The sequence below is a fragment of the Pteropus vampyrus genome, unplaced genomic scaffold (assembly GCF_000151845.1).
Source record: "Pteropus vampyrus isolate Shadow unplaced genomic scaffold, Pvam_2.0 Scaffold36, whole genome shotgun sequence".
Classification (NCBI taxonomy): Eukaryota; Metazoa; Chordata; class Mammalia; order Chiroptera; family Pteropodidae; genus Pteropus; species Pteropus vampyrus.
Genome location: NW_011888817.1, coordinates 11,565,734 through 11,589,717, shown reverse-complemented (window position 1 = coordinate 11,589,717; position 23,984 = coordinate 11,565,734). Strand labels below are relative to the sequence as shown.

The window sequence follows — 23,984 nt, the reverse complement described above, 5'->3', positions numbered from 1 at the left end:
TGTTTGACTCCTTTCGCTCAACATTACATTCATGACTTTCATTCATGTTATTGGGATATAGCAGTAGTTCGTTCACTCTCATTGCTGTGTAATTTCCATTGTGTGACTTTTTATTCATCAGGCATACTGTTGATGGGACAATTACTTTCCATTTGGGGCTGTTACGAGTGCTGCTGTACATGTTCTTCTTCCATGTCCTTTAGAGCAGTGGTCCCCAACCTTTTTGCCACTAGGGACCGGTGCTCCTATGAGAATCTAATGCCTGATGATCTGAGGCGGTGATGCTAGTGCTGGGGAGCAGCTGCAAATACACATGAAGCTTCGTGCGCTGGCCTGCTGCTCACCTCCTGCTATGTGGCCTGGTTACTAACTGGCCACAGACTGGTACCAGGGGTTGCGGACCCCTGCTTTGGTGGACATACATATGGACTTGTTAGGTGTAGACCTAGGAAAGGAATTGCTGAGTCATACACATCTGTTCAGCTCCCACTGATGTTACCAGTTTCCTGGCTTGTTTAGTGGGTGGAGTCCACTCAGTTCTTCAGTTAGAGCAGGAGCCTGTGGTGGGAGGGCCCTGGGTGAGTGCTGTGGAGTCAGGAGCATGTGTGTCTCCTTCAGGCTCCTGACCACTACAGCTATGGCCCAGAAAGGCTGTGGGGAAGAAGAGAAGCATCATCAAGTGGGTGCTGGGTAGAGAAAGCCACTAGAGGGCACAGAGAGCCAGGGATGAGTATTTCATCTCCAGGAGCAAGGCAGGGGTTTTGAGGATCTTGAGCCTCCCTTGGGTTTGGTTCTTAAACTGGCCACTGTCCTCCAACACACTGGCGAAGCCCAGATGCTGGCATTCTTCCCTGGCTCTGCTGCTCTGCCATCCTAAGATTCAGTGGGAGGTGTGGCTATCTGTAGTCACGTACCAGAACTATACTCCTGAGATGGTCAAGGTCTGCGGGGAGGTGGTTGTGGGTGACAAATGCAGTCAAGAGTCTGGATGCCCTAGCATTCACAGCCTTCAGTCATGTCTGGCCAGGAAGGGGCAAAATGGTTGAGAATCATCTCGGGAGACTCAGTGCTTTCTGGGGATCTGGATGGGACAAGGCTAGGGAGAATGCTTGTTGGATGATGAGAGTTCAAACAAACCTCACCTGACTGGTCATCTTTTTAAGAAAGGAGGGAGGTTATAGCTCCTGGGGGTGGGCAGTGCCAGGGCCCAGGGTACTGCCAAACCGGGTTCTTGCTGCTGCTAATTCCCATTTCTAGTCCTGCTATCTCAGCCTACCTTTTGCTTTCTCTGGAGTAGTATTTACACCAGCCAGGACAGCCATCTTGCTGTTGGATGGGATCTGCCCTAAAGCCACTGTATGGGATGGTCTCTTTGAAGCCATAGGGATAAGCAATGACAGTAACTCCATGGCTTGCAGAATCTCACAAATCTTTTCTGACTTCAGTGCTGCTTATGAGTCCTTGTTTGTGTGTTCTGATGAGCTGACAGTTTGGAACTGGCTCTGAGCGGCCCTACTTCAATCAGGCTCTCCCAGCAGGTGCCTGCTTTCTGACCTCCAGTCCCGGCTCAGTGAAGCCAGAGCAAACATCTCCGTAGAGTGAAGTCCCTTCCTCACTCAGTGTCAGGAACTCTGGCATGCACTTCACATCCATGCTGAGCCAGGACATGGTGAAAGCTCATTCTCTAGAACCTTGTTCGTTGTGCTTTCTTGCCTTCTGTACAACTTCACCGCATTCATAAAGGGAGATGATAAAACATTGCACATTTAAAAGAGAAAGAAAAGAGAATATCATTGGGTGGTACTAACCAAAGCTCCTGGAGATCAGCAGTCAACATTGGAACTGTCTCCAGTTTACTCTGACTTCCCTTATGGGGCCGTCCCAGATATCCAGGATTGGCAGAAAGACTCAGGAAACCACCTGGCCACCTGCCCCTCAGCCTGGAGAGGGGACCATGACCCTCTGTCCCTCTGCTCCTCTTCAGCCTGGGAAGAAGATGCAGGCTGTGGCCCAAGCCTGGGAAGGTTTGTGCTTTGGGATTTCGGGAAGGTTTGACGTTGGGATTCCTTGTCTCTCCTGCAGGCATCAAACAGAAAGGCCCAATACTGAGCAGCAGCCTAATGCACTCCGAGTCAGAGCTGGACAGCGATGATGCTATCTTCACTTGGCCAGACCGAGAGAAGGGCAAATTCCTGCATGGTCAGAATGGCTCCGTGCCCAATGGGCAGACACCGCTTAAGGCCAGGAGCCCACGGGAGGAGATCTTATAGCCAGCCACCTGATCTGTCTCCTCAGGGTAGGGGTGGCAGTGCCAGAGTCCAGAGCATTGCCAGGCTGGTTCTTATACCTCCCATGTCAGTGGGCAGCTGTTCTCCCAGCATCCACTGGTCACTCCCCGTAACATGCCCAACCAGAGCTGCTGGTACTTGAATCCAGACATTCTCCGGGAACCCCTGAACAAAGCTGTGAACGAAGAGGTTTCCTCTTTAAACCCATTGGTAGCCGCCCGCCCCATATCCTCACCTCAGGGCCACCTTTTTTGCAAACCTCTCTCCTGCTCCGTAGGTGGACACAGCCAGCTCCTGGCCTCCTTTCCAGCTCCCTGTTGGCAGTGTTGCTGCTCCCAGGGCACCTGCACAGCGAGACCTGGCTGTGTCTCCACACCTGGGTACAGAACCAAGCACCACCAGCCTCCTGGCTCCAAGAGCCTGCTGGCATGTTGTGAGGAAGTGCGCCCTCTCGCTTGATCCAAAGGAAGTGGCGTCCCCTTCTCACCATTGGTGCTGGACTGGTAGTGCAGATATGGTGTCTGGCCCGAGATTTGGGAGGAACTGGCTGTTTCAGGAATGGAGAGGGTCAGAGCAGCTAGGCTGGACACAGACTGCCTCCCCTCATCATCCTGACCAGCGCTGGCTGCTTCAGGGCTCAGGCCCCACTCCCTGTGCCCAGAGAGGAGATAGCCACAAAAGGACTGGAATGTGACGGCATGAGAGCGCATGTGTGCGACTGCCCCACTGCGGTCTCCTCATATGTCTGCGTGTCTTCTGTGTCCCTTGCATGTGCGTGTGTGTGCTGGAATGTGTGTGCGCGCGCATCACCTCCTCATAGGGCTCTTGGCTACTCACAAGGCAACCTTGACCTGGAAAGACTTTCAGCTCCTTGAAACAGACTTCCTGAATCCCTCCAGACCTGTCACTGGTTCCTCAGCCATGGTATCTGGGTATTGAGGAATGGGAGCTTGGGGGAATGACTTTAAAAAAAAAAAAACAAAACTACAGTTTATACTACTATACTACTGTCTGTTGTGAGATGATTAAACATGCTATTTAATTGTACATGTGCCTGCTGGGTGTGCTGCTTTATGCTCCATTGCTCATCTGTACCATGGGTCCAGCCACCTGTATGTCCCTGTGACATGATGGCCTCCAGTAGGGAAGTCCTGGGCCTGGCATCAGTACTGTGGCCGATGATGCTGGGATTCTGCCCCAGCTGCTGGTAGAGGAGTGCATCATGTCTGGCCCCTGCTGGCCAGTTGCTCCCCTTGGTGTTCAAGGGAGGGAGTTTTCTGTCCTTTCTTCCATGCTTTTTGTTAATACAAAAAGGAACCCCCACTCTCCCAGCATCCTAATGCCCAGGGTGTGGGCCTTTCTAGAATGGCCAGAAGAAAGGCCCAATAGAGGGCATCCTTGCATTTCTGGAACCCCACTAGGTAGTGTGTACATAAGGAAACTCACCAGGAAGCAAAACTCAAAACCCCTAGGGCTGGAAGGCTGCAGCCTTCGCCTTCCTGCTTGGGGAGAGACTGATCCTTGTTCTCAGCTGATAAGTGGAATGAGCGGAAGAGCTGGTCACACACATTGAGTTGCTCTCTGAAAACAGGTATGGAAAGAAGGTACATGCAGTCAGGCCATCAGCCCCTGGAAAAGAGAGTTTGAGGAGCATGGATCAGGCCCTGGACTCTTCTGTGGAATTTGTGTTGACTAGTTTTAGGGCCTCTATACATTTTCTGGTCAAGCCCAGGCCACTGTTAGAACCTCTTCCACCTACCTAAACCCCTGTTGGTGTAGGGGGTGGGAACCTAATTTTCAAGATTCCTAGCATCAGGGGTATGGCTGTCCATTCTTGTGCCTCCCCCCTGAGGGAGCTGAGTTGCTCAAGTTTGACACTGAAGGGTATTGATCAGCCTTATATGGTCACAAGGAACAAACGTAAAGTTATCCCTCATGTGAATTCTCAGTGCAGACATAAAACTGCCTGGCAAGTTATTGCTGTGCCCTAGTCTAACATTCCTAACTACACTTCAGATTTCCTTCCTTCCTCACTTCTAACTAAACAACATGTTCCTGTGCATCGACATCTGTGGTTCTCATGGTGGCTACACACTGGCATCACGTGGACAACTTTTAAACTGTTCTGATACCTGGAACTCACACCTCAGGTTTTGATTTTTGAAAATTTAACTCATCTTTTATTAATTCCTCAGATCATTTGTGCAGCCATAACATGCCTTCGACAAGGGGGAAAACAGCTCTTAGAAGCTCAGCTCCAAAAGACTTGCAAACCAGTTGGGTTTCGGCAGACAAAGAGGGAAAGCACCTAGACATCCCATCTCTCTTAAACACCTCAGGGAGAGGCCCCTGCAATTGGGTGTGGCAAGATCAATCATTCACCAAACGAGGGTCCTTTTATAGGACACACAGCTCATCCACATCTCTAGCCTTCTGCACCATATGGCAGAGGAGACACGTTCCAACTTCAGCCCTGACCCATTAAAAATCTTTGTCTCCTGCTCCCTTCCTCCATCTGGTAGCCAGAGCAGAGGAGCACTCAGAGAACTCTGAGGCCATGATCGAGACACAAGATAGAGGGAGCCTTGTCCCTGGAACCACCATCTAAAAGAGAGCTGCCCTACCACAGTGGTTGTTGAATTGTTGAGAAAAATCAATTTTATTGTGCTAGCCAATACATTTTTTAAAAAAATTATGTTAAGATTATGGGCCCAGGTTCTCTTCTGTGACAGGCCTCCCTGGGCCCAAATACATCACTGGAATTGACAATGATGCCTCAGCGCAGGCCTCTACAACAGCCATGTGGGATGTACGCTGCCCTAAGCAGCACGGCAGTGGACAGCCATTGCAAGCTGGGGAGTAGAGTCGTGAAACTGCATACTTGTTTCTCTTGCCCCATCCATCCCAGCACAACCTGGTAGAGGCAACGGAGACGTCCCTCCAAACAGTAGGAACAGGAGGCATTAGAATAAATGCAGTAGCTCTGGGAGCTTGCAAAACCAGATCTCCACCACCTGCCACATTTCCCTACTACAATGGGGGTGCCCTTTAACAAGCTAGTTGTTCACAGAGGGGACATCCACAATCCCAGTGGGTATGCTACATTTTCCCTAATGGAAGCAATGACGGTCCACCACAATCCCTGAGGCACAAATAGTGCAGATAAAAGAAAAACTTGTGCTATAACAGCATCTACTGGAAAACGAAAGTACCAAATCAACGTGCTGAATTGTCGAGAGCAAAACAGTATCTAAACAAGAAAAGAGTTCAGTAACTCAAATGCACAGAGAAATAATCCATCAAATACCATGAACAACCAAGGTAACTTGGGAGCACAGAAAGAAAATGAAGAGTCTCCAGAAACCAAACTCAAAGTCATAGAAGACAGTGATTTAAGTGACAGAATTCAAGATTGCAGTTATGTAGAAACAACAATATACAAGAAAACTCAGGCAGTTAAATAAGCTCAGGAATAAAAATTAATAAACAAAAGGAGTACTTTACTAAAGAGATTGTAACTATAAAAAAGCAGCAAACAGAAATTCTAAAGCTGAAGAGCTCAATGAATAAGAGGAGGAATGCATTAGAGAGCACTAGAAATAGAGCAAGCAAACAAGCTGGAAGAATTAGCTCAAAGACAGAAATCTAAACATGACCCAGGAGGATGAAGAAAGAACTAGGAATTCAAAAAAAATGAAACACTACAAGAACTATCTGACTACATTAAAAAGAGCAATATAAGAATATTAGGTATACCAAAAGAAGAAGAGAGGGAGAAGAGAATAGAGAGCTTACCAAAAGAAATAACTGTTGAGAACTCTGCGAGCCCATGGAAGAACTGGACATTAAAATAAAGTGAACTGGACACCTAATTACATCAACAAGACCTTCTCCAAGACATATTTTATTCGAACTGTCAAACATCGATGACAAAGAATTCCCAAGGCAGCGAGGGGAACAAAGACTAACATACAAAGGAATAACCTCATTAGACTATTATCAGATTTCACAGTAGAAACATTACAAGATAGAAGAGAAGGAAATATTCAAAATATTGAAAGAGAGGAACATCTATCAAGGATAATATATCTAGCAGTTATCCTTTAGATATTAGAGAGAAATAAAAGGCTTTCCCAGACAAAAGCTGAGAGAATTTACCACTTGCGTTATAAGAACTGTTGAAAGGAGCTCCTCTACCAGGAACAAAAAGACAAAAGTATACAAAACTTTGAGTAAGATGACAAACAGAAGCAGGAAACAGGAAATCTACTTTGGAATAGGGCAGCAAATAATTATAAAGGTTAAAGGGAGGGAAGGGGATGCTGGCATTAAAAAATAACCATAGTGCAATTTGGTAATGAGCGCACAACATAAAAAGGGATAATATGTGACAAAATCATAAAAGGAGAGGAGGTAAAGCACCGAATGGGTACAGGTGAAGATAAAAAGCTATCAGAAGAAAATGAACTATTATATGTATGAAACATTTTACACAAACCTAATGGCAATCATAAAACAAAAATCCAGAGCTGAGACTTGAAACACAAAAAAAGGAAATGGAGAAAAGAAGTCACAGAAACTGCCAAACTAAAGTAGCAGACAGAATCACAAAGGGGAGAAAACAACAAAACAACAATAGAGAAAAAGAGCAACTAGCAAACGAAAGATAAAATGGCTGTACCAAGGTCTCATGTATCAATAATCACCCTAAATGTGAATGGACTGAACTCATCAATCAAAAGCGTTGCCTCGCCTAAAAAATAAAAAAATAAAACCAAGCAATGACAATACAAAAAAAATTAAAAATTACAGGCCGATATCTTTGATGAACAAGAGCAAAATCCTAAACAAAACACTAGCAAATTGAATACAATATATTAAAATAAGCATACATCATGATCAAGTAGGGTTCATTCCAGGGATGAAAGGATGTTTCATCATCTGCATATCAATGTGATACACCACATTAACAAAGATAAAAATCATATGATCATATCAATAGATGCAGGAAAAAAAAACATTTGAAAAGATACAACATCCATTTATGATAAAAACACTCAATAAAATGGGTATATAAGGGAAGTACCTCAATATAATAAAGGCCATATATGACAGTCTTCTTTTCCATTTATTTCTGGTTTTATTACTATTTTCCTTTTCTTTTTTCCCCGTTGTTCACTCCTTAAATTATTGAATGATTGCTTCATTCTTAATCTTGTTTCCTGAAAATGATTTCATGAAAATAAAAGATGATTTCAAATCTATAATTTTCCCCTCTCAGTTCTGCTTTAGCTGTGTTCCCAGATTCAGACACAATGATTTTATCGTTAGTCCATTGCAGGTAGGTGTTTTCTCATTTCCTTTTTTAACCCAAGAGTTATCCATCTTCCCTTTTCTTGCCCAAAACTCTGTTTTCAAGCTGTTTTTGAGGTACAGTAATATCAATATTTACAGTTTTTTATTGTTGTCTTATCAACATACAATCCTTTTTTCTTTTTTGCATTGAATTGTTTTATCAGATACTATAAAGTCTGCTTCCCCAGCTTTCTTTTGGTTAATATTTATCTGATAATGTTTTTCCATTATTTTTGCCTGTTAGGTTTTTAAAAAAGAATTCGTATTGAGTCTTTTAAATTTTATCTATCTATCTAGATATCAGTATAGACTCATGAATTCCTATTAAATTATAATCTGATACTCTCATTATTTATTTTGATACATATTGTCCTAGATTTGACCAATAGAAGCCTCTTCTAGCTGGCTCCTGTGTCCTTCCAACATGTTCCATTTTTTTTTTAAAACATTTACTTACTCAAAACAAGATGTTCCAGGATTATTTTGTACTTTCCCTGCCCCCATCTTGGATTAAGCCAATAAACCCTAATGCTTTAGCACTTGGTATGCTCATTGCTAAGGTAAAATTGTTCTTATGCCTTGTCATTGGATAGAATCAATTCATAAACATATACGCATATTCATATAAACTATATACTATATCTACCTAAATCTGTGAGTTCATACCAATTCTTCTGATTTCCATTCACCTCGGGGTTCTTTCTAGCCTTCTCCCTTTCCACATTTATTAATCACTTCTCAAACGGTGAGAAATCTGGCTTCCATGACTCTCAATCATTTAACTTATTTGCACAATGTAGTCAGTCTCCTAACCGTTCCAGTTACCCACTGCCTCACTTGCTCTGCTGCTGGGCTGCTTCACTGTGGCACCTCTCACCAGCGGGCTTCCATGGGCTCCTGGCACACCAATTCCTCCATGCATTTACTTCCTCAAACACTAATGTCTCTATGCAGGGAAGGGCAAGTGAAGATGGAAAAGAAGGGTGAGAGTCTTTCTTTGATTAAATTTAAGATGTTTACATTCATTTTAACTTATTTCTGCTGTCATTTCACAATTTCTACTTAACTGTATAATCCACACCTTGCTTTCCACTGAGTAGCAATGGACAATTTTCTTCAACCTGTTTAAAAGGTAACACATTCTACTTTTTTAAAAAAATATGGCTGAGTAGTATTCCACTGTATATATGTACTATATCTTCTTTATCCAATCCTCCATCAAAAGACACTTAGGTTGTTTTGATATTGTTTCCTTGGCTATTGTGAATAATGCTGCAATGAACATAGGGGTACATATACCTTTACTTGATATCTGAAAGCTTACCAGGTGCCAAGCACAACTTATAAAAGTTATTATTCCACTTTATGAAAAAAACTCAGGCACTTTAGGTAAGTACTTTACCTAAAGCTATACAACCAGTAAGTGAAAAGACTAGGCTCCAAGACCTTGGATCTTCCCACTCTGTAACAACAATGCCTCTTATTATTTTTTCAATGATGTTCATAACATGATGATGATAGACGAGAGGAATCAGGGCTATTATTGCTTAATTCTTTCCTAAAGTTTCAACTCAGTACCATAGGGAACCTTTTTATTTGCATGGAAAATTCTGAATTTAATAAAAACCTTGGATTCATTTATAAAAATTCATTTTACATTAGACTTTTTGGAAATTAAGAATGCTGCAGAGCAGGTAGATAATAACAGTTTATATGGAATTTGAAGGTACATTTGTACAATATAAAGATAGCTCTAGAATCTAAGGAAAATGCCATTTAGTCTCACGTTGCCAAATTAAATAAGTATATATACTCAAAAATGTATATATTCTTTAATCTCACAAGTTCAAAATCATTCAAGTTGAATGGACGCAAGCTTTGTTAATATCGAAGTTTGCGTGAAAACAAAATACATACAATATACCTGATATTTCTAGCTTTTAGGGCTTTGAATATACTTAATAAATTAACTAAAAATGGGAACAAGTCTTTTGATGGAAGAAACAACTGAATAGACTGTAATGAAAACAATATGTTTACTGGAGTAAATACCAAACAATTTATTTTCTGAAAACTGCTCTTTTTCTTTGTTATATACCATCTGTTGGGTCATACCAATAGGATCAAACAGAAAAAAATATTTTAAATTCTTTCAAGACATAAAGAAAAAGAATAACTCACCCATCAAATACAAATATACTATTTTATTCTAAGGGAATATTTCTGTGGTTTCTGCAAGGGGAAAACCCAAAACTGGTTAAAAAACAAAAAACAGAAAGGATAATTTAGATGTTTCTCTAGTTTTTTTCTCCCCTGGGGAAAAAAGATGTAATTTTACTTAATTTTAATAAAAAATTTAAAAGCAAATAATTGGACACATGTATCAACAGCTACGCTTATAAGGAATGACCAATAATTAATCAATATTTCCTTTTACGAATTTAGTCGGGACAACTTTGTGGACTAACATGCAATTTAAATCTCAAGACGATCATTTACTGGGTTATTGGATGTTCTCAGTTAAAAGATACAGATTTTTTTTTTCCTGATGTTTTATAACAATTTATCTACTGTGTCAAGAATATTTGTTTTTCATACAACTACAGAGGGGGAAATGTTAGTGTTTATACAAACCATAAAGTTCATATAGTGGGGACTATTACACCTGAAGTTTCTGGACCATTTATTGGCAGACTTATGAGACAATCCAATTGTTTTTCCGCCATATCAAACAAGGTCTGGAAGTAAGAAGTTTTCCAATCAGAAATGACAAACACAGATGGAATTAATCATACAGAATCGGGGCAGATTTACTTCTTTCTTTCACACAGTTCTCGGTAACAAAAACGAAATTTGTTACAGGCAGAGGGACAGAACCATCAAGTACACAATGTTCAAAAGGCCTATTTTTAAATTTTTATTGTAGTTAAATAACTTTCACTTATTCATAAAAAAACAAAAACAAAAATAAAAACAAAAAAACCCTGCCACTCCCATCTAAAAAATGGGAAATATTGAAAATTCTTTGAAGGTTAAAATTTCTAAGAGGCTTTTTGGACTTCTCTAATTTTATTACAGGGTCAAATTAACCTCTGCTAAAGAAGTTCTGTGATTAGCCAACATCATAAAAGCTTTGATTCAAAATTTTGTGGGGAAGAAACTGAGAATGGAGATGAGGAAGATGGATTGATATGTCAAACACACCTATAACTTGCAATCCTCATAGAACCACTAAAACAGCTAGAGTTTGGAATAATGCTATAAGAAGACCTGCTTGTGGATATGCAAGACAGTCAAAATCTTTGTATCCTAACCCCAGACTCCCTATTTTCAAGTTTCTTAGGACAACAAGATCATCTTCCAAATGCTTTATATAGGAACATACTAGGATCTTTCCTACCATAATTCTGATAGCTAAGTAATACTGTGTCTTTGTGGAAATATCCACAGGTTTGCCAGAGTAAGGAGATTATCCCCTTTGAAATGACAAGGGCCTCCAGAAACTGGTGCAAAAGACAAAATAAAAGAAACTATTTAGGAAACAGGAAGATAAAACAATGGGAGAAAAGCTGCCATTTGGGGATAAAATGAAAACAAAGGAGAACTCCCATTTCTGTGTACCACAGCTCATGCTATGAGACAGCAGCAATAAAGGCTGACACCCAGAGAAGTGGGCATTTTAGTGGATTTTCTAGAAACATTTCAAGACACTTGGGGTCTAATGGGCTCCATGGATTTTCTGTGTATAATCGGTTTGTAGAGTTTCAGCCCCTTTACACCTTAATTTGCCCACATCCAGACCCACAGCTGAGAAGGCTAGACTCAGAAAGTAAAAGGGACACATTACTGTGTGAACAGCAATGAAGGCCTTTTTCCCTGATGTGAGGGGCCCATGGCAAAAGCACCAGAGGGCTTCTACCCTTCACAGAATTGGCTTGGCAGTGAAATCAAAATCAAGACCACTTTACTCTCTACCTTTTAAAAAAAGTGTGGTATTTTTATTGGGTCTTCAAGTCTGGGTCCCAGGTCCTCATCTGATGTCACTCTTAGCTCTATACTGATTTCTCTTCTGACTTTTACATAGGGCTTCCCAAGTAGCCTATTGCAGCCAACGTTTCACTCCAAAGCTACCTCTCTAAGGTCTAAGGTTACTATGGTAGAGTTTTATACAACAATTTTCCTTAAAAATATTCCACAATTTGTTATTCCCAAACAAAATAAGATTATGCACCACTCAGAGAAACTGGTTAGTCATTCTGAAGATGTCTAAGAACTATATCACTGCCAAAGAACAACATTTCTCAGTTCATATTCTTTCCTTCAATTTTCATTTGTACATCCACACTGTGGTTCACGAGTCGTCTGTTTTCCATTATCTTATAATCAAGTCAAGAGGACTTGGACTTATACATCGTTTTCCAAAGCTGGATGCATTCACAGTTTGGTGCATACCAATGTGTATGAAAATAGGAACCCCACTTCTGCGTTAATCTGATAATTCAACATCAGAGTCTTCAGATTTGGCTTTGGCAAGTTCTTCGTGTACCTCCCTCACCATGAGAATACGTGTTAACATGGTGTCCAGGGTCCCAGGGTCTATCGGGAATGTGGAGTACCACATAGGGCTATTCGGAACACAGGAACGCTCGGGTTGAAGGTAAAATACATCATTCCTCTGTTTCACACTCTCAGAACTATCCACAGGGAAAAAAGAAAAAAGAAAAAAAAAACAAAACTGGAGATTAGATAGTTACAGGAAATACATAATTACTCTTTAATGTAATGGCTCTCAACTTTTCCCTACTGTGACTAATACCAAAGATAAGCAACATACCCACAAAGACAACCAAGTTTATAGGTATTTTCCCTCCCAGGAGCAACCTGGAACTCCTTATCTTTTCTCCCACACTCAAGAAATCAAACTGGCTTGAAAGTGAGTATAATGTTAATAGAAGACCAAGTATAAATCTTTCACAAACTTTAGTACTAAAAACATTATTAGGAGCAACAAAAATTCAACTTAATGTGACAATATGGCTAAGAACCATATATGCTCAGCACCCACTATCCTGGAATGAACCCTAGGAACACTTAATATACATACATTATAAAATGGCAAACTCAGTTATTATGTTTCTTTGAGAAAAAAGTGCTTTAGTGTGGATCTTACAACTCTAAAGTCATAAAGTTTCTGTTAGAAAAAGACCACTCAAAAACTTTCAATTCTTTAAAAATAGTCTATTTATAGGTTTAGCAGTACAACCACTCCTCTAAATATCTTTTCTATATAAATAATAAAATCATAGCAGTTTAGATATCACATAAAGGTTGAGCAACAGTTGTAAAGATCAAACAATGGCAGGGATTCTTATTCTTGCTTTTTAAGAGATTTTCAGAAAAAAGTTTATCAACATAAAGCAATTTGTTTCTTGGTTCAAAAACCAGGAAGGTACGAGAATGGGAAAATAATAAAATTAGGTAATTCTTTCTCTTTAAACTTTGACTTTGGTCACAGGCAAGCTAGATTTCTGATATTCAAGCATGTGAAATACAAATTATGTTAACCACTTTCTGAAGTGTGCTATACCTAGTTCAGAGGAAGATCACTTACCATTTTGACAAGTAAAATTCATAAAGTCGGACTGGGCATCTTAATGGGTTGTCAGTATTCTCTGCCATCTCCACACCCACTGGAACCTCATCATCTTCATTTCGTTTTCTCTTGCCAACAGTTAGTTTATCTTGAGGCAGGAAATAATTATCAAAAGATTATTTCTGCTTTGTTTCCAGTCAGAATTGTCAGTCTCTACCTCTTCCTTTCATTTACTGACTCAATAAATATTTACTGAGCATCTATGGAGGTGTTAGATATTATTTCAAGTGCTGGGTTAACAGCACTGAACAAAACAAAGTCTCCGTCCTATAGAAGTTATGTTCCCCTGCTCACCAAAGTGGGGGCAGCATGGCAAAAAGCATGGTGCTGGAAAGTGTGTTTCAATTCTGAGCTTGACTTTAAGAGATTTTATTAGGCATACAGTTCTTAAGAGTTTCATGTATTTTTCTGCTATGGTCAACATCCAGATAGAAGTCATTATCTCTTTATCTGAAAATATTTCTACTATGAGGCACCAGCACCCACTGACTGGGCTTTTATTCGCCATAGTATGAGAAATGGAATCTTTGTTGGGAAAATAAATTCTCAGTAAAGTGAGCATTTGATTTGATTAGAGCAAACTCTTTTTCACCAACACATTTTTGCAGAGGCCAAGAGTGAAGACATGGAAAGTGGGCTGTTTCTTTTACACTTTCTCCATTCAATATCCCAGAGAATAATAAGTGGATCTGAGAAAGTGAGGAAAAATCTTTTCTTCTTCTTTTTTTACAGATGTTCTTAACAACTGGCACAGAACTTTCCCTTGCTTCCTGAATTAGTTATTACTTAAAATTCACACCAGTTTTCTATTTAGAGTCTATCTAGATAGACTTTTGATAATCATTCAGGAAAGAAGCTGAACTATTACCAATCTTATCAAGCATCTAATCAGAAAATAGGAAAATGTTATGTGATTGCCTCTCCCTCCCCTCAATTAATATCGATTAAGAGCACAAAATGGGATATATATGAATAAATCAAAGGAAACAGAAAAGGCACATGGCAAAAAAAAATCTTAATATTTTGTAAAGTAAAGGAACAATTGAGGAAAAAGTTAACACAAAGATGAACACAATTATTTCAAAATATATATTTCACTCTTCTCTCAAGGAATAACATGATTTTGAGAATTTTTCTACTTCCATTTTAACAATATTGATTTTTTTAAACATTAAAAACAAACTAGTTTATTATTTAATAGGTTGTTTTTGGAATGCACCATAAACCTTCTAATAAAATTGTCACCACTGATATTTTGTTGTGTACAAAAGCAGTATACTCTAGATCATCTTCTAAGTTCCTGTGGAATTTGACAATTGATATTAACTAAAAAGTGCTGTGGTCAAAAAAAATATATTTAAAATAAGTAGACTGAAAATTCTGCAGATTCCTTTTAACTAACAGTTGACTCCTCTGTTGCCTTTATATCAGTGATTCCCAACCTTGGCTACATATTTAAATTCCCTGGGAAATTTTAAAACAAAACTTATTTGGGCTCTACCCTAGGCAATGAAATCAGAATTTCTAATTTAAAAGCCAATAAAAGTATAACGAAGCAAGTGATTCCTCTCATTTTTGAGAAAAGCCTTGAACCTAGCCCTGACAATAAAGAAAAGCATTTACATGTTAAACCAAAGCTACACTATTTCATGTCTAGAATTTATGATTAACCCTCTGCAATTAGTTTCTATTTGAATACTAATAAGACTTCAATAGAAATCTCACAAACTCCATCACACCTGGTTCTGACTCTGGCTTTTGTAAAGGTGGGAAGAACCTCAGGTATGTCATCTTGGTACTGTACTTCAAAATCCTGGTCCGTCTCATCACATGGGCAAAGGAAAGCTTCAAGTGCTCAGTAACATTCTTTAGTTGAAAGTATTTGGTATTGAAGAAAAGGAGGGTGTTCAGGAGGACAATTGGTGAGTAAGCGCCCAGCTGTTTGCACTCCCACAAATGCTCTTCTTCAATGCGAGAGAACATATAACCTGGAGAGAAGGGGGTGGGGAAAAGAAAAACAGTACTAAGCTCCTACTAAATAAGACTAATTTCTCAAATTCTCAGACAGGAATATATGAAGGAGAAGACTGATTGTTCCTCTCCTTCTCCCTCTTCCTTACACAGAAAAACAGAAAAGGCACCACAAAGAAAGGGCAAATGATTTCACTGAAACCGACACTGAGCATTCCTGTGAAACAGTTTTAACCTATTGTTATTTTAGACCAGAGGTTGGCAAACTTTTTCTGTAAAGAGCCAGATGGTAAATATTTTAAGCATTGTGGGACATATAGGCTCTGAACAACTTTGTTGTTGTAGAAGGAGCTGTAGACAATACATAAATAGGTGAGGCTATAACATGCAAACAAAATTTATTTATAAACACCTATGTGAATTTCATGTAATTTCTGCATGCCACAAAATACTATTCTTCTTTAGATTTTTTTTCTAAACCATTTAAAATGTAAAAACTATTTTTAGTTCATGGAGTAAATACAGAAACAGGTAGCAGACCAGATCTAGCCCACATGCCACAGTTTGCAGACTCCTGTTTGTGATCATTATGCTTACTTAAGTTAACCAGTTGTTTAATTTAGCTAAGATCATTAGAAAGCAGACAGCGCTCTCCCTCCCTCCCACCTCCTATTATTTTAAATTTACATTGAGATAACTTATCTGAGGTTTTTCTTGAAAAGCAGAGATCTTGCAGAAGAATTAAAAGTGTACCTTTGAATGCACCTTCCTCTAGATGCCCCTTAAATGCTGGTCTTTCCTCATGTTCTCTCCCAATCCTCTTTGTTTCTGATTCTGCATTCTATTCTTAAGAGAGACTATCCACTGACATGAATTTATTACTTCCAAATCTATGTCCCTAGCCTCTTCTTTGAATGCTAAAAGCATCAAGCCACGAGGCTACTTTGAATGCTTCAAAAGGTGCTCTGTAGCCCAACAGAAAGGGGAACAAATTCCAGAGCATCACATTCAACCTCTCCATTCACAGCCAAAGAGTCTGAGACAAAGAGTGATTTAGGGACTTGTCCAATGATGCATAGCCAAAAGACAATTTGAGGATGAAGACTTAACTCTTAACAACAAGCTTTCAGTACTTTTTATAAACTATTGCTAACAGTCTAGAAGTAGAACATGTAGCAGTTATGGTATAGGGTGCAACTTTATCAACACTACCAGATCAAAAATAGCTCCTAAAAAAGTAAATGTAACCTCCAGTAGTTTATTTTCAACAGTTAATATCTATACATACACTGTCTGGAAGTTACAATTATACTAAAACAATAATAAACCAAATACTTTCTCCTCAGCCTAAATATGTTACAAATCAGGACAAAAAGAAAATAAACAATTTATAAAGATAATCATACCTCTTAAGCAATTTAAGAACGCATATCATGAAAACGATAAAAATAAAAAATAATCATCCTACCATTAGGAAGTATTGTAGGTTCCCATATTTTCAAGAGTTTGGTAAGTTCAATCATAAATCTGGAATAGGGCTCTGTAAAAATGTTATCTATTCTACCATTTTCAAACAGGTACTACAAGAGAAAAAAATGGAAACTTGAGTTGATACAAAGAAAATACAAATTTAAAAAAGATTATTTTAAGTAAAACTCATCTAATGTTATTAATCAATGTCACCGCAATAAATTTAATTTCTAAAAAATTAAAAATTAAAAAAAGATTATTTTAAGAAATATTGGTTACCCTTAATTTCTGCCCTTACAATTTTGTGAACCATTTTAAGGATACATGTTAAAATACCAGGATTCAAGCTAAAGATCTCTTTCACATGTACTGACATCATCACGATCATGAGTTTACAAGGTAAAGTTTTCTATTTCCTTTTCAAATCATGGATACAGAAAAATTATAACAATATAAGTACCTTTACTCACATCACGAAACTGATATAACAAAAAACTGGTCCTAATTTGTATTTCCCAAATCATTTTTCTAATTCACAGTATGTATCTGTAAATGTGCTTTCAGAAGGTTTTGTTTTTTAGCCTAGTTACAAGATCACTTCCTGAAATAATACAGTTAGCCAGTGTCAGGTGACCTGAGGATGCTCAAATTCAAAAACTATTTACTTGGAGCCTTCTAATCACAGCTCTCAACTCTCTGCCCCACAACAGAGCCTTCAAAAGTTCAAGTCTCATTGTAAGATGTAAAATTATGCTAATTATAACCATTGAGAACCATATCACAGGATGGGAAACAAGCAACAGCTTAGGTGAAATGTTGTTAAAAAAACACACACACACACACACACATTTTGAAAGTGCAGATCAGGTCAGATAAAACCAGGAATATATAATGAGCATTTAATAGAGCAACACAAGGTAGTGTACATTACATGCTAAAAATCTTTTGGTATTTTTAAGATTTGGTGTTTTACGTTTATTTATCTATGACTATATTGGATTCCTGCCTGTCTATTAATGCATGACTTGGAGAAAATTTTTATTTCCATTTAAATTCATTCTGGCTAATAAAAATTAAACATTTCAGTGTGCATTCTTATAGGCCTCTTCAAAGGCAATTTATAATTGCACTGCCATGTTAGTTTTGTTGTTGAAAATTCTTTTTCTTCTTTTCATAAAGTTATTTGCCGAACTTAAAAATATATATTCATTGCGGAAACAGTTTAAAATACAGAAAAAGTTGAAGAAAACCATACTCAAATGCTACGCAAAGACAAATACTATTGTCATTCAGGAGTATTTCAATATTTAAAATAAAATTCCTTTTAAATACATATGGTTGAATTTTATACATTTACTCAAATATATGAGTACATCTAAAATACATGGTTTTTATTTTTTTAATCACTTCCCCTTATAGATCAGGAACAAGACAAAAATGCCTGCTCCTGCCACTTAAACATTATACTGTAAGTTCTAATCAAAATAATCAGCCATGAAAAAGAAATAAGCATTCATATAGGAAAGTAAGAAATAAAACTATCTGTATTTGCAGATAACATAATCCTATACACAGAATCCCAAAAAATCCCACCTACTTATTAAAGCTAATAAATGAATTCAGTAAAGTTGCATGATATAAGCAACAGGAAAATCAGATGCAATAAACAATCCAAAAGGGAAATAAGAAAACAATTCCATTTACAATAGTATTAGAAGGAAAAAAATCTTAAGAATAAATTTAACCAAGGCGTACTTGAGTTACACAATTAAAACTACAAAAAACTGATGAAAGAACTTAAAGGTCTAAGAAAAACAGCTCATATTCATGAATCTGAAGAGAATTTTGTAAAAATGGTACTATTCCCCAAAGCAATCTACAGATTTGATTCAATCTCATCAAAATCCCAATGGCTTTTTTTTTTTTTTGAGAAATGGAAAAGCCAATCCTAAAATTCGTATAGAATTGCAAGGAATCTAGAATACCAAAAAGGATCTTGAGGAATCAAACTTCCCAATTTCAAAATATCAAAGCTACATCAAACAAAACAGTATTTGCGTTGCCAAAAGAAGAGCCATACATTAGAATTAAAAGTTCAAATAAACACATACGTATTTAGGAAAATAATTTTTGACAAGGATGTCAAGACCATTCAATATAGAATGAATAGACTCTTTAACAAATGACGCTGGGAGAACTGGATATCCACATATCCAGTTATCCCTAACACAAATGATATAAAAGTGAATTAAGAATGGATCAATGACCTAAACATAAGAGCTAAAACCATAAAACTCTTAAAACACAGGGGTAAAACTTCGTGAACTTGAATTTGGCAATGGATTCTTAGATATAACACCAAAAGCACAAGCAACAACAGAAAAAATAAACTGACCTTTGTCAAAATTAAAAATGTTTATGTATCAAAGTACATTATTAAGAGAGTGAAAAGAAAACCCAGAGGATGGGAGGAAATATTTGCCAGCTGCATATGTGATAAGAGTTTAATATCCAAAATATATAAAGAAATCTTATAACTCAACATCAAAAAGGACAAACCACCCAATTAAAAAATGGGCAAAGGACTTAGATATTTCTTCAAAGAAGATATACAAATGTCCAACAAACACATGAAAAGATGCTCAATGTTATTAGTCATTACAGCTGAGTCTCGAGCATCTTTTTATATTAGAGAGGCAGTCCAACATACTGATCATAACCACAGACCATGAAGCTGAACTACCTGGGTTCATAGTTTGGCTCCATTTACTTCCTTTGAGATCTTATGGAAGTTATTTAACTCACTGTGCCTCAAGTTCCTCAGCAGAAAATGGTGATGGTAACAGTTTTACATTTCACAGGGCCACACTAACAATGGAGTTAATACATGAAATGGGCTTATATTAATACATAGCCTGGTATTTTGTCTATCAGCAATCTGTTGATTTTCTTCTGTTAACTTGTGTTAACTTGCCAGTTTGTTTCTTTTGCCAATTACTGCCTTCCCAGCTAATGTTAACGGTAGTGGTCCAGGTGTTAATATAGTTGAATTTAGTTTCTTTACATTGTTATGTATTTTCAAAATTATCTACAATTAATGTAATTATTTTTACAATCAGAAAAAACAAAAAAGAAGCACATTCGAGGTACAAACATAATCTTTTAAAATTCCTTACAATCAAAGAAAAGTTTATTTCTTGTTAAATTAAAGGTTCACAATATTTACTTTCTATAAAAATCATCTGACATGTTAACTTAGGGCCTCTTTTTAATAGTACTGTTATACAATCATTTATTGATAAACAAATAACAGGATCAATATACCAGAAAAAAACTTCCCTATTTATGATTTGTCTCACAAATTAAGAGTCTATTTAATATACAGCAGAAGTGTATTTCAAGTATAAAGTACTTAAATGTTTTTATTTGAAACCATGGCAATGACCACATATGTTCTAATTATATTCAAATTATTAGAATATTAATAACTGCCCCAAACACGTTGTTTTTTGAAATATGCATTGATAAAATTAAAAAATGTTCTTTAGATCCAAAATATTATAAACTCCAAGAGTATAAAGTGTCTAGAATCTTCAGTTTTTACCTATGCAAAATGCATGCACAGCACATAGTAGGTGCTCAATAAAATTTGTTGAAGAACCTATAAAAGTACTTTCATATCTTAACTTTTAAAATATCTTTTAAAGTCTAGAAATTGAATCAAAATATAATTAACTAACAAGGTATCATTTCAATTCTGTGGGAAAAATTAATGCTGCTTGCATAACCAGCTACCTATCAGAATATCATTCATCAGAAATACTTTCATCTTACACAAAAATGAAATTCATTTTGTGAGGTAATAAAACATCAGTCTAAAAAAAACTCCAAATATTTTAGACAGTAATTTATAAGAATTTACATTTAAATATTCAAGGAGGAAAACTATCCTAAGCAACATGGAAAACCCAGAATTATACAGAGAAATACATGCATACTGGACTATGTAAAAAGGAAAACTTCTTGAATGGCAAAATACAAACAAAAACTGAAAGACAAAAATATACTAGAGATCCATAAAACATGGTGGAGTGAGAGACGTCCCCAGATCTCTCCCCTTGAAACAAGCTGAACATCTAAGACTCAACAAATAACACCCAGGGTGTACACTAAGACGTCTGAGCATGGGATCTGTGCATAAGAGCTACCACAGTTTAGAATCCTGGGTGTCGGGCGCTGGACTGGGAGAAATAAAGAAGCTGCCTCTTGCAGGAGCCAGAGCTCTCTGTAGGAGGAGGGGGAGGGGAAAAGGTACGGCAAGTTCCCTGAACAGCCCTGCATAGGAGTGCTGCGAGCTCCACATGGCTGGTGGCAGGGCCCAGTAACCAGGGCAGAAAACAGAGAAGCAGGACAGCAGAAACAACAGTTGATTTTTACCAGCTGCGGCTGCAAAACTGAGGCTGAGCCGCAACCCCCAACCCCTAACCCAGAAGGCCCCTCCCCCATATCTTCAGAGAACGAATACTGCAGAACCCCAGGGAAATCTGAGCAAATGCTACCGAAATTGTCACTAACACTGACAAGGAGAGAGACTGAGGGTAGCGAGAGTGATTAAATATCTTCAAGAAAATAAAAAGGGATTATTAAGGCTTTATATAAAGCAGGGATCCAAGAGACTTAAACACCACCTACTAGTAACCAAAAGAAAAGTGCCTTTTTTGCAACAGACTACAGAAAAACCTTCATATAATAAATCTTTTTTATGGAAAAACAGAATACATTTTCCATTAATGCCCAGGCAGAGAAATAGTCCATTAAACACCATGAACAACCAAGGTGACAAGGCATCTCAAGAAAAGAGAGAAAAATCTCCAGAAAATAAGCTTACATAGAAATATGTGACTTAAATGACAGAATTCAGGATGGTACTTCTGAACAAACTCAGTGAGCTCCGAAACAAGTCATATCAACAATTTCAAGAACTGAAAAAACACCTGGATGAGGAGAGCAAGGAGACTGAAACCCTCAAAAACAGAATAGATTTTCTGGAGATTAAAAAAAAAAAAAAAAGACACTGCAAGAGTTGAAAAGTGAAATAGTAAGCTTGGGAAACAGAGTAGACCAAATGGAAGAAAGGATCAGTGATATCAAAGACAGAAATCTAGAAATAAATCAGAAGGAAGAAGAGAGAAACTGAAGAATGAAAAATAAAGAGAAATATAAGAAACAGCTGATACCATCAGGAGAGGAAACATAAGAATAATAGGTATTATTGAAGACGAGGAAATGGAGCAGGGACTAGAAAGCATTTTCACACAAATAGCTGACAAGAATTTCCCAAATCTAAGGAATGAGCTGGAGACTGGAATTCAAGAAGTCAACAGAAAACCCAATTATCTCAACCCAAAAAGGCCTTCACCGAGACATGATGTATTCAAATAATCAAAAATCAACGACAAAGACACAATTCTCAGGGCAGCCAGGAAGAAAAAGATGGCAACTTATAAAGGAAAACCCATTAATTAGATTATCCTCAGACTTCTGAGCACAGACCTTACCAGCTAGAAAGGAGTGGAATCAAATATTCAAAACATTAAGTGAAAGGAATTACCAGCCTAGAATAATGTATCCAGCTAAGCTCTCCTTTAGATACGAAGGAGAAATAAAGACCTTTCCAGACATACAAAACTTGAGGGAATTCTCCACTACGAAGCCTTTGCTACAGGAAATACTGAAAGGGGTCAGCTCACCTAAAACAAATGACCAAAAAGAAAACACGAAAACATAATTAGGAGTAAGGTGACTATCAAGCAAATAGAAGCAGAGGAGTGCAACCCTTACTAAGAATAGGGCATTATAAGCTTCAACATTAAGAAGAGAATCGCTATAGCAAGATAGTAATAAATGTTCAGCATACATAGGGATAAACTGAGATAACAATGACTGAAAAGGGGAGGATTCAAAGATCTAAATTCACAAAGGGGAACGAAGATAAGGCATGCGCAGAAGAAAATGGACAACTGAATATATATAACTATCTTTTTCATATTTGTAATGGTAACCACATACCAAATATTCAGAACTTAAGTATATAACATAAAACAAGAAGAACCAGAGGAAAAACCCACAAAAGCCAACCAAAATAAAGAAAATAGAAACATAAGGACAAGGGAGCAAGGGAAACACTGAGCTACCAGAAAGCAAAAGATAAAATGGCTATAAGAAGACCTCATATTTCAATAATCACCCTAAATGTTAATGGACTGAACTCACCAATAAAAAGGCACAGAATTGCAGAACGGATCCAAAAACAAAACCCAACCATATGCTGCCTCCAGAAGACACATCTCAGATCCAAAGACAAATACAGACTCAAAGCGAAAGGGTGGAACATGATATTTCAAGCAAATGGCATTCAGAGAAAAGCGGGAGTACCGGTACTAATATCAGATGAAATAGACTTCAAAATAAAAAAGGAAAAGAAAGATACTGAGAGACACTTCATAATGATAAAGGGAATCATGCACCAAGAAGACATAACACTTATTAATATCTATGCTCCCGATCAGGGAGCCCAGAAATATGTAAAGCAATTAATAACAGAACTAAAGGGAGAAAGAGACCAAAACACTGTCATAGTAGGGACCTAAATATCCTACTATGTCGGATGTGGACAGATCATCCAAACAGAAGATCAATAAGAAAATAACATCCTTAAATGACACATTAGACCAACTGGACATAATTGACATTTACAGAGCCTTCCAACCCAAAACAGTTGCTTATACATTCTTCTCTATTACACATGGAACATTCTCAAGGATTGACCACATACTGGGACACAGAGATAGTTTCAACAAATATAAGTGAGCTGAAATCATACCAACCATATTCTCTGATCATAATGCTTTGAAACTAGAGATCAACTACAAAAAGAAAGCAGGGAGAAACACAAATACATGGAGATTAAACAACATGCTACTGAAGAATAACTGGGTCAGGGAAGAACTAAAAAGAGAGATCAAGAGATACATAGAAATGAATGATAATGATAGTACAACATATCAAAACCTTTGGGACATGGCGAAAGCTGTCATAAGAGAGAAGTTCGCATCATTATAGGCCTATCTCCAAAAACGAGAATGAACCCAAATAAACATCTAACATTTCATCTTAACAAACTAGAAAAGAAGAACAAATAAGGCCTAAAGTCAGCAGAAGGAAAGAAATAATCAAAATTAGAGCAG

At 37.8% G+C, this 23,984-nt stretch overlaps 2 protein-coding genes across 11 annotated transcripts in view; one reads left to right on the top strand and one right to left on the bottom strand.

Annotated features, from left to right (window-relative positions):
- KIAA0319L (KIAA0319 like) overlaps nt 1-3,335 on the top strand; it is an 88,048-nt gene extending 84,713 nt beyond the window's left edge. For all 4 annotated transcript variants that reach the window (XM_011357954.2, XM_011357956.2, XM_011357953.2 and 1 more), the window contains exon 21: nt 2,083-3,335. In XM_011357954.2, coding sequence (XP_011356256.1) covers nt 2,083-2,270 — 188 coding nt within the window. In that variant the 3' untranslated portion in view covers nt 2,271-3,335. The remainder of the gene's footprint in view (nt 1-2,082) is intronic.
- Nucleotides 90-23,984, bottom strand: part of ZMYM4 (zinc finger MYM-type containing 4) — a 144,916-nt gene continuing 121,021 nt past the window's right edge. For 3 of the 7 annotated variants that reach the window (XM_011357961.2, XM_011357960.2, XM_023529354.1), the window contains 4 exons: nt 16,736-16,847; nt 15,036-15,284; nt 13,255-13,384; nt 10,310-12,337 (listed from right to left, as the gene is read on the bottom strand). In XM_011357961.2, coding sequence (XP_011356263.1) covers nt 12,130-12,337; nt 13,255-13,384; nt 15,036-15,284; nt 16,736-16,847 — 699 coding nt within the window. In that variant the 3' untranslated portion in view covers nt 10,310-12,129. Of the gene's footprint in view, nt 652-3,734; nt 3,918-7,374; nt 7,511-8,480; nt 8,590-9,688; nt 12,338-13,254; nt 13,385-15,035; nt 15,285-16,735; nt 16,848-23,984 lie in introns of those variants that run through there. The other 4 variants (XM_023529353.1, XM_023529351.1, XR_895767.2 and 1 more) reach the window with 3 other exon arrangements.